A 14,474-nucleotide genomic window follows, 5' to 3' on the forward strand; every position below is an offset into this window, starting at 1 on the left:
TGACTGGGACACCCTAGAAAAGGAGGCAGCAGCCCATGAGCAAGGGAAGAGACAACCTCTGTCCCAGGTGTCCCCTGTCACTACCCATCATACCAAAACATCCAATGACAACCAGCATGAACAAAAAACAGAGACACCTAACTATACCATGATACAAATGCAACGTTTTCTAGAAAAATATGTCCAAAGGGAGGGGAAGAAGGGCACTGATTGGCTCTCATGAGTCCAGAACTGGCTTCAGCTTTTGCTTACAGCAGTTGAGATGCACAAGCTGGCTAGACTGCTCAAAGACCCCAAAACTAATAATTTGTTTCAAAATCCCATGGTATTAAGGGCCCATTTTATTAGAGACACCTTAAAGGAGCCCCCAGATTTGTCACCACAAGAAGGGCACTCCCAAATATATCATGCCATCAGGAAAGGAGACACAAAAGAAATACAAAAGGGGATGGACTCTGAAGAAGAGACCACCCCACACCTCTAGAGCCCACAGGGATAAGGAGGATGACACTCTGCCTCTCCTGACTTGGATGTTTATGGCTTGGCACTAGGCCCATCAGTCTGTCGCATTATTACTGAGTGAGTTTGGGCTCACTGTGAGTGGACAACTCGAGATAAAGTGTACCTCCTCTTACGTAAAATTGGGATAGTTCGATGGGTATATCATTTTGCTGAGCATCATGCTCCCACAAAGCCCCTGACCATTTCCAACCCAGAGGAGATGCCCTTGGAGCCTGAATCTAAGTTCTTCTTGAAGGGCACTCCCCTTAATTATAAGGCCATGCTGTTACAACTCATAAAAATGTTAGACCCAGGACAACAGGCTTTAGACTGCATCAGTGTTGTAGCTAGACATGAAAACAAGTGCGCCTGAAGCCCAAATCTTGTTTGCTGGTAAAGGCAAATGGAACCCACTGCCCCCTCAGCCAGGAACCCAATGGAGCGGCCCTAGGGAATCTGGGAATTTCTAGGCCCCTCTTCAGTCCCTACTGACAGGCGGTGCCTTGACCCAGCTCCCTCCCTCTCGAGACCACCAAGAGGTCTCACTGTATTGGCAACTCTGGAGATCTGGGGTCCCTAATGACTTAATCTTTATGAAAAATCTTTTAGCACTGAAGGCCCCTTTGGCCCTACCCTTTCCCGTTACAGGTATGGTTGCCTTGACGTGGCATCGTGCCATCTGGAACAAACCCAAATTGCTGACCTTTCTTGTGGGAACTGTACACTGGGAGCCCATATGACTGCCAGCTTCCAATTAAGATGGTAAACACCACCCAATTATCCCTTGTGACAAAGGACTGAGGGACTGCAGTCTATAATGCAAAATGTATTAAAGGAACTCATTAAACACACCATTTCTCCTTTCAATTCTCCCATTTGGCTGATATTAAAGCCCACTACTAATGAGTAGCACCCTACAGTTGACTACCGAAATTTAAGTGCTCAGGTACCCTCTATTATGAGAGCTCAGGCTCCCATTCCCAACATTTTCCAGTTAAGCAAGGACATTCAAAGGGCTCCAAGAGACTGCTTTGCCATGATGGATCTAGCTAATATGTTCTATTCAGTATCAGTCACTGAGGAATCCCAATGGCAGTTCACCTTCACTTTTGAAGGCACCCAACATACCTTCACCTGGCTGCCTATGGGCTTTCTTAACAGCCAGCTATTGTCCACAGTCTTTGCCAGCAAGACCTGGATACCCTTACAGTGGTCTCCTTGCACCATGTGGTGCTGGACTGATGACCTCCTAATGTAGGGCCCCTCAGAGGATGGGGTGTGAGAGGCCCCAACACACCTGGTGACCCACCTACAACATAGGGTGGGCTACTGCCCCACATAAGATTCAAGAGCCAGCCACAACTGTTTAATTTCTGAGTACTAATTGGTCCTCTAAAGGCTGGAAAATTCCACTTATGGTTAAACATCCCCATTGGTAACTATTCAGCCCTCCACCACACTATGACAAGCTCAACACACCTTATCATATTTTAGAGACAACACATACCATACTTATCCATCATTCTTTTTTTTTTTTTTTTGTAAACCATGCAACATTGTCTTTTATTATGTATGGGTTTTAAAAATTATTTCCTCAACCTCTCCATACATAGACAAAAGTAAGTATACTGTTTAACACACTGGAACTGGGAAATATTGACCATTGCCTAGAGAAGGGAAAATTATCCCTAAAACATGCTTAACCAGGAGGCCAATTCATCTGCCAACCTCCAAGAACATGGAGATGAACAGGATAGACAAGACTGTCCCCCATCTGAACCTTCATTCACCACCATTCGATAACCCTTCTTCAGGCCCAGATTTCTGTAGCAGAAGATGATGATGAATGTCTTCTTGGATATTTAATGATTGTTGGCAAGAAATGTGCTGCTGATCTTACCCATCATTCTTAAACCCATTTATGTAATCACATGCAAATCCCCCACATTGCTTGGGGAGAAGCTCAACAACAGCCTTACAACTGACACAAAGATCAATTCATCAGCTGACGCCCAGATCCCCACGGCTCCTCCCTCTGGGTTGAGGCACTGACCACCATGCACTATGCATCTTGGAGTCTACCTCTGGACCAAACATGGCTCCTTCTGGCCGCCTTGCAGGCTTCTGCGCCATACAGCTGCTCTCCACAGCCGCCCACTACACCCCCTTAGAACATCAATTCTGTTTGCTTATTGCCTTTGTTAGAAACAGAGGCCTTTGTGGTAATGGAGCCCATTCTCCTGTGTACCCACCTTACCATTACGCCACGGACAAGGGACGCCTCCCAACGGTGGCTCACACAGCTACAAATGCCTCTCTGCTAAAATGGTAATGGTACCTTCAGGAACAGGCTAAACCTGATGTGATGGGTCTTTCCAAACTGCAAGAGTATATGGCTTCCCCGCTCCTCACTCCCCTGCCCACAGACCTTGAAGAACTGATGGACAGTGTCTTCAGTGCTTGAGTCTCTGGTAGCCCCTGGAAGAGCTGATGGAATGAGAAGGGGGACTGTGTATTTCCCCGATGGCAGCACCATCACCATACCCAGTGGAGCCCATTGGAGAGCAGCAGCACACCATCCTGCCAGTGGCACCATGCTTATCAAAGACGGCCAGTCGGGTCAGCTCAGCTCTCTGAGCTTGTAGCAATACAAATGGCTGTGCCGAGCACCACTGCCCATGACAAGCCTCTTGTCCATATTTTTACTGATTCGTGGGAGGTAGCTAACAGGATAAAGTATTGGTCAAGCCAATGGCAGCAGAACAATTTTCCCATTCAAGGCCATCCCATTTGGGCTGCCCCAATTTGAAGAGACACTGGCCAGGCACTAGTCACAGTTAAGGTTACCCACCTTTCAGCACATTCAAAGGCTACCACTCCAGAGACTGTCTTTAACCGAAAGTGACAGCCCTGGTGCATATCCAGGTCACCACCAGTTGGGGCTCTCGGCCACCAATTCTTGACCAAACCCTCCGCCGCTCCACCCACCACCACCAGCAAACCACTGCCCTCCTCCAGCCCCCTGCACATATGCATCAATCAATCCTGGGCTCCACCATTCTGACCTTTCTTAGTCACCACTTCCATGCTCCTTATTCCCTGGCCAAACTGTCCCATATCTCTTCAAGTCATGGGGGAGCTGCTGCCACAGTGACCTGGACCCACCACAGGGCATTCTGCTTGTTCTAAACTGCAAATTATGCTCCCAAACACTGCACGCTGTCCTGTCATGCTTCGGTTCTATGAGAGGACCGCCCTTTTAGCCTCTGACAGGTGGATTTCATAGGGCCACTTGCTCTGTCAGTGAGCACTATCCACTTCACAATTGCATGTGTGGATCCCTTTAGTGGCCTATTGCTTGCTACACCCACCAGGAACACCTCTACAGAGCAGATAATCTCTTTCTTTTCTAAGTACATCCTGTCCCCATTCTGGCCCTGCAGACACCATTGACTCAGATCAAGGATCTCATTTTACTACCCATGTAACAGTGCTGGGCTAGCACTGGGCTCTCCTACAGGGCATCCAGTGGTACTTTCATCTCTCAAGTTGCTCCTTAAGTTACAGGGCGGTAATTGGACTCCTTTTAAATGGACTTTCCAGTTGCCAGGGGCAATTACCACTTTAGACTCTAGGCCACATGGCCAGCATGATCCTCACACCAACTGGGCTCCCCGGGCCATGCTGCCTGTGATTGTGATCATGGGGGAATCTGATGCCTTCATCTTACAGGACAATATTATCTACATATTCCCCAACTGTTTTGAGTCCCTTTACAGATTTAAAATGTTGATCATCTCACCTTCTAATACTCATTGGTGACCAAATCAGGGACGAGTGGTTAGCTACGACCCCCTAGTCATAGTTAGTCCTGGCCCATTAGAAAAACACAGACCCACTGTGCTACTCCTGAAGCACACTTACCAGCTGGATATGCAAATTCCACCTGAAAGTCCAGTGTAATAGTGGCTTTAGTGGATGGCTCATTTCTCCTAACCATAGCTCCCCAAAGGAGGTGGAAATAATTGCACTGGGACCCACAGAAGGGATGGTGTAGAGCTCTAAAAGGGGAAGAGGCACTCAATCTGGTTGACACCAGCAACATCAGAAGATGACAGCAAGGCGATACAATTACACCACTTGGCCCTACCCCACTTTGGAGGAGGCTACCCATGAACTGTTGACCCACAATAAATCTTCACTATGGGGCAGTCAGTGGGCAGGTGCACAACGATAAAATACAGATGCTCACTGCTGCTGGCCTTACTCTGTGCCTTGTGTGCCATCTGGGTCATGGGGATTCTCTTCCACCCAGAGAAGCAATGTTAGAAAGTTGCTGGACCATACAGCACTCGCCCACAATTGTACCCCAGTGTGGGGGGACAGCAAGAGTTGGAAGTCAGCCCTTAGAGGGGCTGTACCCAAAAGTCTCCAAGTATGGATGCTAGCTTAAAGGCCACCATGTTCATCCTGACCTCTGGGCACTGATCATTACATGGACCTGATTTCAAACCTAATTGGCTGATCAGCTTATGCAGTTCAGACCCATCTCTGGTAATATAGAGCCAAACGTTAAATTGTCAGGAGCATATGACTAAATTTTCTTTAAACCAAGCTACACAGGTGCCTCCAACCCTTACTATTTTTTAAAAAGATTTATTTATTTATTTATTTATTCGGGGGGGCGTGCATGAGCAGGAGGGGTAGAGGGAGAAGGAAAGAGAGAGAGAAAAGCAGACTCCACGCTGAGTGCAGAGCCCAACGTGGGGCTTGATCTCACACACTTAGATCACAACCTGAGCCAAAACCAAGAGTCAGACGCTTAACTGACTGCACCACCCAGGCGCCCCTTCAACCCTTACTATTTGTGAATGGAGACCTCCTTGGAGAATAGTACTGCCTAATTATTTACAAGGTGCATCCCAAGGACCCCCAAAATTTACTGAAAATGCTCCCAACAGTTCAAGCAGACCTTAATCTGGGCACCCCAAATCTATGCAACCTTATTAAGGTCCCTTGACCCTTCAGTTCCCCTCCTGAGTAACCACCTGAGAGAGCCACCTCTCTCTGGGATGCCTCCCTCCACCTGCGACACCTTGGACATGACAATACCCAAGCCTACAACCTCATCCCAAACACTGCCTCTGCAACCTTCCAGTATAGCAAAGATGACACCCAGGAAGACACAGCAGCTGATGAGGGCGAGCACTCCCCAGGACTTGGTTGCTGAACCGGATGCCTGTTTATCTGAATTCCCTGCTGATGACCCCCTTGAGTGACGTTTTGCACTTAACTGTGTGTTTACCCCAGAGCCCCTTGCCGGTCGCTATGCTTGCTTCTCAGGTGTGAGGTGGTACTCTGGCTGTCAAGGTGCTCTCCGCTGTGCGTGTGAGCTTTGGAAGGCCAAGGTATATGACCATTTCACAACCTTCCGGGGGCCCCTTTAAACCCTTCACTCAGATGCTTGCCCTCACCACACCCATTAGATTGACCCGCACTATCCATCCTACCGGGAGTCCATGAATTTAATTTCCATTGAGAGGACCCCTTCCTGGCTGAAGATCCTGCCACCACCATAGCAGCCCCCTCTACACCTTCTAGAAGGACCACAGTTACAGGGTACCTCTCTACAGGGGACCCTTCCCCACGGCCACCACTCAGAGCTCCCGTTCAAGCCTTCCAATAGTCTTAATATTTTTATACAATGGACAGAAATCAAAGCTCACTTTTGGGGGCTGCTGTAACTGCTGGGTGTGTCACTGGACTCCACCAAGGCTCTTTCCCATTAGTGGTCTACCCAGCTGATTTATTGACTCGGCCCTCCTTTGGCCAACAGAAGGCACTTTCCCAGTCCCTGCAGCCAGCAGCTCTCTGCAGTGCTCAACTGCTCCCACGCAGGATACTTTGCAAGACAGTACGTAGCACCTGGCAGGAGCCCGCACACGCCCTTTCCAATCCTCCCTATCTCCCCAGGAACCAATGCCACTTGGATGAATACGAACTAGACTGTGTCCCCAGGAGCACAATCCCCATGGTCTTGGGCCTCAAGGCCCAGACATTTAGGGGAAACCTCAACTTATTTCAGGTACCTTGATCAAGCACTTGATGTCCACTGTGGGTCCAGTGCCCTGAGGCATCTCACACATATGTGGTTCTCCATGTGTGCACATCTCCTTCCCTCAACCTCCAACGCATTTGCGTCCCTGCTGGCCCTGGGAAATCCCATCTGTATCAGTGCACTTTAGTCTCCCTGGGACTATCCTTTCAAACCACTGGATGGAACCCTCAATCTGTCCTTCTGCCTCCCTGACATCAAAAGTGTGCAGCATTCACCCCCATTATGTTGGGCGTGGGCCTGGTAGTCTGCCTCACAGGGACTGGGCAAGGTGCTGCCGCATTAGGCACCTAAAAGCAAATGATTAAGGCCAACACCAGCCTGTCAGCCACCTTGGCTGCTACACCAAAGCCTAATCTTAATGCAATGACAACATGATTCTGAGCAGAGATGGTTTGGAGAACCATTTAGCTTCAGATTACTTACTGGCCGAGGAAGGTGTATGCACCATAGAGGGAGCCAACTGCTGTATGTGTATTAATAATTCTGGACAAATTCAGAGAAACTTATGAAAGGCGGCCCAACAGGTACACGTGTTTCAGAACTTCACCCAAGTTTGTAACCAAACAACTACCTTAACCTTACCCAAGGGCTTTATTTTCTTGGCCAGATCTCAACAAAAGAAGGCAATGGTTATGGACAGGATTTCAAACTTTCATTTGTCTACTGATACTGCTGATTGGCATTTTTGCTTTGCTCAGATGTTTCATGTGCTGGGTGACCAAAACTCTGACAGTGGTTTTTACTATCCACCATCTTGACGGTGCCTAGAATTTTCCCTAAAGATTAATACCTAAGCATCACGCGGTCAATTGTGATGAGAAAAACAACTTTTTTTTGTTGTTTCTGAGTTGCTGCTCAGGCATTTTACAGCATGATAAGCCTACTCACACCCAGAGTCTGAACATTAGATAAGACCTTGAGTTTAGGATTCCCACGCTAAGTTCCTGCTTAGCTTTTCCCAGAGCACCTTTTAAAATAACCACTTAGGAGGCGACTGGCTGGCTCAGTCGGTGGAGCATATGACTCTTGATCTTGGGGTTATGAGTTCGAGCCCCACGTTGGGTGTAGAGATTACTTAAAAATAAAAATCGTTAGGGGAGCCTCAGTGGCTCAGTCAGTTGGGCGTCTAACTCTTGGTTTCGGCTCAGGTCATGATCTCAGGGTCATGAGATCGAGCTCCATGTCGGCTCCATGCTCAACAGGGAGTCTGCTTGAGATTCTCTCTCCCTCTCCCTCTGCCCCCCACACTCACTCGCTTTGTCTCTCTAAAATAAATAAATATCTTTAAATAAATAAATAAATATCTTTAAAATAGCCACTTAGGAAGTAAGTCCTCGAAAAATTAGTAACCTTGGCCTCAACCACTTCATAAGTAGTAGGTGCTTGCTACTTTGCTCTCTATCTCCTGCTCATCGATGACCTGGGATAGAGGACCACTCAGGTGCTACGGGAGCTACTTGCCAATCCCTATGGGGGTTGCTTGTGCCCTCTCATTCTGCAGGTCATAATCTGCATATTCATACACCAGCTCTAGCTCCCCACCACAGTAGGGTAGGTCTGTGTGCAGGCCAACCAAAGTCAAAGGAGATGACTTTCGTCTTTCCTAGACCCTGTACTATGCATAGTGTACCTCTTCCATCCCTTCCCAATAGTAAGAGAAAAGAATCCTAAGGGAGTAGAATGCAAAGCAAGTAATCTTTGACTAAAGGAAAGTTTCAGGAAAAGGTTTGAGGGGGAGAGAATATACCATCCTAAAATATGCTTCTTTGGCATAGGGATTATTTTAGGCTGATTATTTCTAAGAAACAGCAGACACAGGAGAAGTTCTGAAAATGGGAGTTGAAGTCCTTCTGTAAGAGTCATTTACATTTTATAGGCAATCTCCATTTGTAAGAGTCTCTCTCTCTCTCTGTATCAAGAAGACAATGATTCTAAATCTCTAAGAACTCTCATCAGTGGAGAAGGCAGACTTACTTTACCACTGTTTACTGTGCTTTCCCTGACAGTCTCCCACAACTCTGTCCCCACCTCTCACCCCAACATCTTCTTTTGTCTTTAGCTGGAGATGTTATCTAAAATAGTGACTTGGGCCATTCTGGAGAGATACTCAGTTTTCCTGGGTCTTTCCCATGTACACAGGAGATATACATGTTATAAAACTTGTTTGTTTTCCTCCTGTTAATGTGTCTTTTATTTTTTTTATTTTGTTATGTTAATCACCATACATTACATCATTAGTTTTTGATGTAGTGTTCCATGATTCATTGTTTGCGTGTAACACCCAGTGCTCCATTCAGTACATGCTTAATCTGTCTTTTATTGCAGGGTGTGGTTCAGCCAAGAATTTAGAAGGGTAGAGGGAAAATGATTTTTCCTCCCCTACAGGTTCATTAACTTTCTTAGAAACAGACCTCATAGGATTATCTCAGAATGGATGAATGAATGAGTAAATGAATAAATGAATAAATCTAAATTGTTTCTCCCTCTTTTTAAATGTATGGCCCGTTTCATTAATATATTGCATTAGTGGTTCAAAAATGCTTATGTTCAGTAATCATAAATTTCCCTTTTTGCTTGTAAAAATCTCTACACATATAAAAGACAAGTCTTGGTAACAAAGCAAAACTAAATTTTTCCATTTCATGTCCTGATACGTCAACAAGGTAGTAAATTGACTTCCTAGCAAGTAAGAAAAAATTTACAATAATTCATCAGAAAATAAAACTGTCTATGAAGAAACTTGAATTGGGGTAAGCACCAAAACTCAAGGAACATAACCATTTAGATCTGAGGTGACCATATGCCCCATCTGCTCTGGACCAGAATCTTGGTTTATGCCTATTATCCTAGCATGATTATTAAGCATGCTCACTGTCACTCTCAAAAATGGCAGTTCGGACAATAAGTTATACATCACCCTAACTGGAGACAAAAAGGTTTCTAGACAATCTCTGACAAAGAGAACTTTCCGGTTTTCAGAAACACTGGTATTACAGAGGTGCTCTGCACAATTGGTTTTTAGGCTCACAAATTTTGAAAGAGTTAATAACATTTTCACTTCCACAGTTGTAAAGTAATAAAGACTGATCAACACTGAATATTTATGAAATAAATACAAAGCCCTGCCTTGCAACCTATATCTGGGAACTCCCCTCTCCACCTCTACCCCCAATCTAAGGATCCATGAGAATGGCACAGTGATTCAGCATTTCTAAGGCATTCATTAAAATGTGCTTGAGTGCAATGAAATCAGGAGAGGAAAAAAGGTACCTAATACACAGATATTAAAATCAAAACTTCTTTTATAAAAGCAAAAATGATGAAATTCTATAGATTCTCTCTTACTGAAACATTTGTAAAGCAGCTAAACTGACAAGTATCTCTCATCACTATTATTAGGCAAATCATCCTAAGATACAGCAGAAAACATGGCACACTTTTTGTCAACTAGTTTAAGAGAGGCTTAAAAAAACAGAAATAAAAGGGAAATCACAGAGCACAAAGGGAAATTTCAGGGCATCCACGATACAAGCTACTGTTTATACTTGTGTGGGGGCACCTTTTAGAACCTTGCTTATCTCATTTTTGTGTCTCCTGGAGGACAGACCATGTCTTGTTCATCCTTGTACCCCTTATCTCTTATCTCTGAATCTTTAGCCTACTCCTTTGCACAAGAGAAATGTGCAACAATTGTTTGTTCAATTAAACTCATAAGAAAAGGAGAAAAATGCTCTCAAATATAATTTCCGTCTATGCATTTTTTTCTAAGATAAAAGAACAGCTCCCCCCCCCCCCCCCCCCCCCCCCTGGAGGGTGGAAATGGAGAAGAATCATTTCAACTGCAAGTATGTGTTCCATAGTGAGAAATCTATATGAGTGGCAGGAGAAAGTTTAGCAAACCTTATTATCATAAAAATTAAGATATAGAGTAGTCAAACCATGTCGCCCCCCACAAAGCCCAACATAACATTCGACCAGAAGACAGGCATCAGCATTGCCTCCAAAACTTGAGTTATAAAAATATTCCACTGAGATTTTTTTTTTTTTAAGTCTCAGCTCAGGAGGGCTTGAGCATTCTTTGAACTGGGCTTTAAGGCAGTTTTTGGTTTTGTTTTGTTCTGTTTTTTGTTCCTCCAGCACCCTATGCAAAGACACTGGAGTTTGAGAACCTGCCATTCAACCGTAGAAGATCTCTTTAATTAGGAAAGCCATAAAATGGGCCCCAATTCATTTATCAAGAGGGTCTTGGAGTCTTCTTCCTTAAAATCACCACCCACTCCTCCTTTCAACAAGCCAAATGGGCAGACAGGATCCAGGAGTCAACCCATGAAGTTACATAGGAGCAGAAGTCGTAGGGGGGTACAACCACTTCATAATACTGCTCCAATAATAGTCTATACAAAGGAAGCATTTTCTCAGAAACCTGACTTGTAAAAAAATAATAAAAATGAAATGTTCAGGCTTCTTGAAGTTCATATTAACTGTTTTACAATCTTGGGAAAGACACCCAAAAGCCTTAAATTTCTAACTCCCCATTTGTAAAATGGGAGTAAATACCATTACAACTTACCTATATTTTAGAAAACTAATAAAAACAATGATATAAATCACAGATAGTTTTCTTAAATTCTAGATGTTAGACAGTTACTACTTTTCTCCATTGGACAGGTATAGTCCAGAGTAAAATACTTGACATACAGACTCTATTCTCTGCTCCTGATAGAGAACAGAGGCACGGATGACTGACCCATTGTGTAAATCTGCTTGGTGTCCAAAATATTACTAACTCAAATAAAGAACAGTAAGCAAGAAAAAAAGATCCTTCAAACTCTTTGGACATTAAGTCCCTTCATCTTCTGTTGAATGCCTTGTTAAAAATCAGTGGCACTTTCTGAACCAACCTGAAAGTAAAGCAACCACTCACAATGAATGCAGATAAAGTCTTGAAAGACTCTGCTGGCCCAAACTGGTCTCTACATTATATAAACTGTTTATATTTGCCATAATCTCTTAAAATGTCAAATTGTTTGCCTACTGAAAACACATCAGGAAAAAAAAAAGTATTATTTCCTATTGATCAATTAAAGAAATTTAAAATTAAATTTAAACACTCAATTTCTAAGTGAAGAACTGATAGGCAAACTGCAGACAAATAGGCTATATAGCTATCTTGTGTGTGCAGCCTGGAAGCAGTTTTCATCATGGGAGGTAGAACACTGCAGCCTTATATAAAGCCTCATAGATATAAGTCAGGACTATAAACATACTCACTTAACGCCTGTCCAGTGCCCAATGCACCTGAAAGATACCTGGACCACATTCCAGCTATGAGTTTAAAAAGCCGTAAGAAAATTCAAGTTCCACATTAGAGTCAGAGAGAAAAAAAACGAACAGCAATCCTATCGCAGGAGATCCCAGGTTTACTTCCTCCAGTTTCTCCCCTATCATAATATTAATTGATTTACTAATAAAATGCTGCAGTAAAATTTGTGACATCAGATTCTGGCAGAAAATCAAATCAAAGGAAAACTCTTCACGGCAGCTACTTTTGCATGCCTACCTTGTTATGTTTTTGCTGGTGTCTTGCCTTTGTGTCAAGAACATGATAAGGGCTTTCCGAGTCTTGGTTGATGTAATATATGAGTCTTGAAGGCAGCGTGAGTTCTTTCTGCATTGCATTGCTGTAACTGATTTTACTGCTGCTATTCCGTTGCAATGTGTTGTCCTCATCTGCCAGGACTCCCGAATTTTTTTCTGCAGTTTCATTCCAGTGTGGAGCTGGGGGGGAGAGGGGGTGCACAAAGATACACAAATACACACATATACCCTATAAACATTTAAGTACTACGATGTGTTTTTCCATTAATTGCGAAAACAAAGTTTTCTATGTCTAAGCAGGTAAGAAGTAGAGACACAGCAAAGCAAGTTATCGAAACAGTGAAATGGCCTGGATAGGTTAACAGTCAATGAGGCTTATACAATAATGTACTATTTCTTCCTATTTGTGTTTTATATGTACATTTCTAACCAGTCTCAAATCTATACTTCTGAGTATGGGGAGCGGGGGTGGGGCGCGGCATGGACTTGAAGGAAGACATTAAATGAACATGCTCAGAGGTTCTGTTCTGACCCTCATGTCCACCCCTTCTCTGGAGTCTACAGGAGCTCCATGGGACTCTGACTAGAAGTATCCCATCCGAGAGCTAAGAACGCTTGCTCCTAAGATAACTTGAGTGCTGAATTCATGGATTCGGGTTGTTAATTGATTCATTAAACAAAACAGGCAATTCCTTTCGCTTTAAACTTTGAGATGAGCAAAACTCCTTTGCCATAGAGGGAAGCAGATGCTAGCCGCTCTCCAATTGCTTTCATTTTTCTGCCGAGGCCAGCTTTCTGCTTCCACTGATTTCCAATCAACCATGTATTGACTATCATATTATCTTAATTGTTCATTATGATGACGAGCATTTTGAGAATTACAAACCAAAGGTTTATACCTCCGAAGTTTCCCTCCCCCATCTTAATTCCAACAGCAGTGAATAAACCCAGTAGGCGATTTGAGGAAACAGCACATTACCCCTAATTATTATTACATCCTCCCGCATTCGCATTCAGGCTCTCCACCCAAGAAGCAACTTGCTCCCTCGCTGCATTTACCGGCCACTGGTTTCCCCCTCTGCCAAGTTGCAGAGATCGCTGAGGGACCCCGCATCCACTAATTACCTTCCAGTGGAACCGACAGTAATTGGAATGGGTTTTTAGTGAATGCAACAGAAATGGACTTCAAAAAGTGAACTGGAATGAACGGGGGCTTGGGAAAGAGAGGTAGAGAGGCAGGCAGGGTGACTGGGAAAGGCCGAGCCCGGGACGTGTCCGGAGCGCACGGACCCGCGTGCCCTTCGCTTTCCTCTGCAGGGCCCCGCGGGCAAGGCAATGCAAAGGGCACCGGGGCCATACCCACCGCTGGGTGCAGCAGCCCCCCAGGCGCGGGGCCGGGACGAGGTGGCGAGAGGAGGCAGCAGGAGAAGGACGAGGAGCAGGCGGCAGGGCGGCGCGCGGGCCAGGGCGCGGGCAGGCGCCGGGCCGGCGGGGCGGCCGTGGGGGCCGCCGGAGGCTCGGGGAAGGCTGTAGCCCGCCAGGGGCGGCCGCCGGGAGCTGCTGCCGGGCGGCTTCATGGCTCATAGCTCCCGGGCGCCGCTCGGTGTGGCCCGCGAGAGCGCCGGGCTAGGCTGCGGGGAGGCTGCGGGCGGAGCCGATCACGCCGGCTCGGCGCGCATGGTGCGGCCGCGGGCAGGGGGTCGGGGCTCGCGACTCGGGACTAGAGGCTGGGCGGCGCCCCCTCCCCTACTCGCCTCTCAGCCCCTCCCGGGCGGCCGCTGAAGAGTCCGGGGGTCCTAGTCGCTCCGCCAACTTGGAGCCTCCCCAGATGCTCCTCCCTCCCTGCGGCGGGCGCGGCCGCTCCAGCAACTGCGGGGGCTGCTGCTGGGGCTGAGGATGCTGAGACGGCGCGTGAGAGCGAGCGGCGCGGGGGCGCGCGGCGCGGGGGTGCGCCCCGCCCTCGAGAGCGCGCCCGAGCGCGCCTTCGGGTCCTGAGGCTGATGCTGATGCTGATACTGATGCTGTTGCTGTTGCTATTGCCTGGCACAGGACGCACTGCGCATGCTTTATCGTGGAGGGAAAAGGGGGGGCGGGGGGGGGAAGCAACAGAGTGATGCAGCATCCCAGGCAGCATTAGAGGTGACGGTGGCATCTTCAGAGGTGGGGGCAGGAGAGGGGGAAGGCTGGCAATCAGAGATTAGCCAGAGGGGAAGAAAGAAGCGTGAGGGGGTTTCCTGGCCCGAGACAAAGATGATCT

The 14,474-nt window shown here is 46.3% G+C and overlaps 1 protein-coding gene across 3 annotated transcripts in view; it reads right to left on the reverse strand.

The window, feature by feature from the left end:
* Positions 1 to 14,137, reverse strand: part of ADAM23 (ADAM metallopeptidase domain 23) — a 176,073-nt gene extending 161,936 nt beyond the window's left edge. The window contains exons 1-2 of one of the 3 annotated variants that reach the window (XM_032403740.1): positions 13,581 to 14,137; positions 12,180 to 12,397 (exon numbers count right to left, since the gene is read on the reverse strand). In XM_032403740.1, coding sequence (XP_032259631.1) covers positions 12,180 to 12,397; positions 13,581 to 13,794 — 432 coding nt within the window. In that variant the 5' untranslated portion in view covers positions 13,795 to 14,137. The remainder of the gene's footprint in view (positions 1 to 12,179; positions 12,398 to 13,580) is intronic. The other 2 variants (XM_032403732.1, XM_032403749.1) reach the window with 2 other exon arrangements.
* Between the last annotated feature and the right edge of the window lie 337 nt (positions 14,138 to 14,474).

This window comes from Phoca vitulina, unplaced genomic scaffold (assembly GCF_004348235.1).
Source record: "Phoca vitulina isolate PV1807 unplaced genomic scaffold, GSC_HSeal_1.0 scaffold1, whole genome shotgun sequence".
Classification (NCBI taxonomy): domain Eukaryota; kingdom Metazoa; phylum Chordata; class Mammalia; order Carnivora; family Phocidae; genus Phoca; species Phoca vitulina.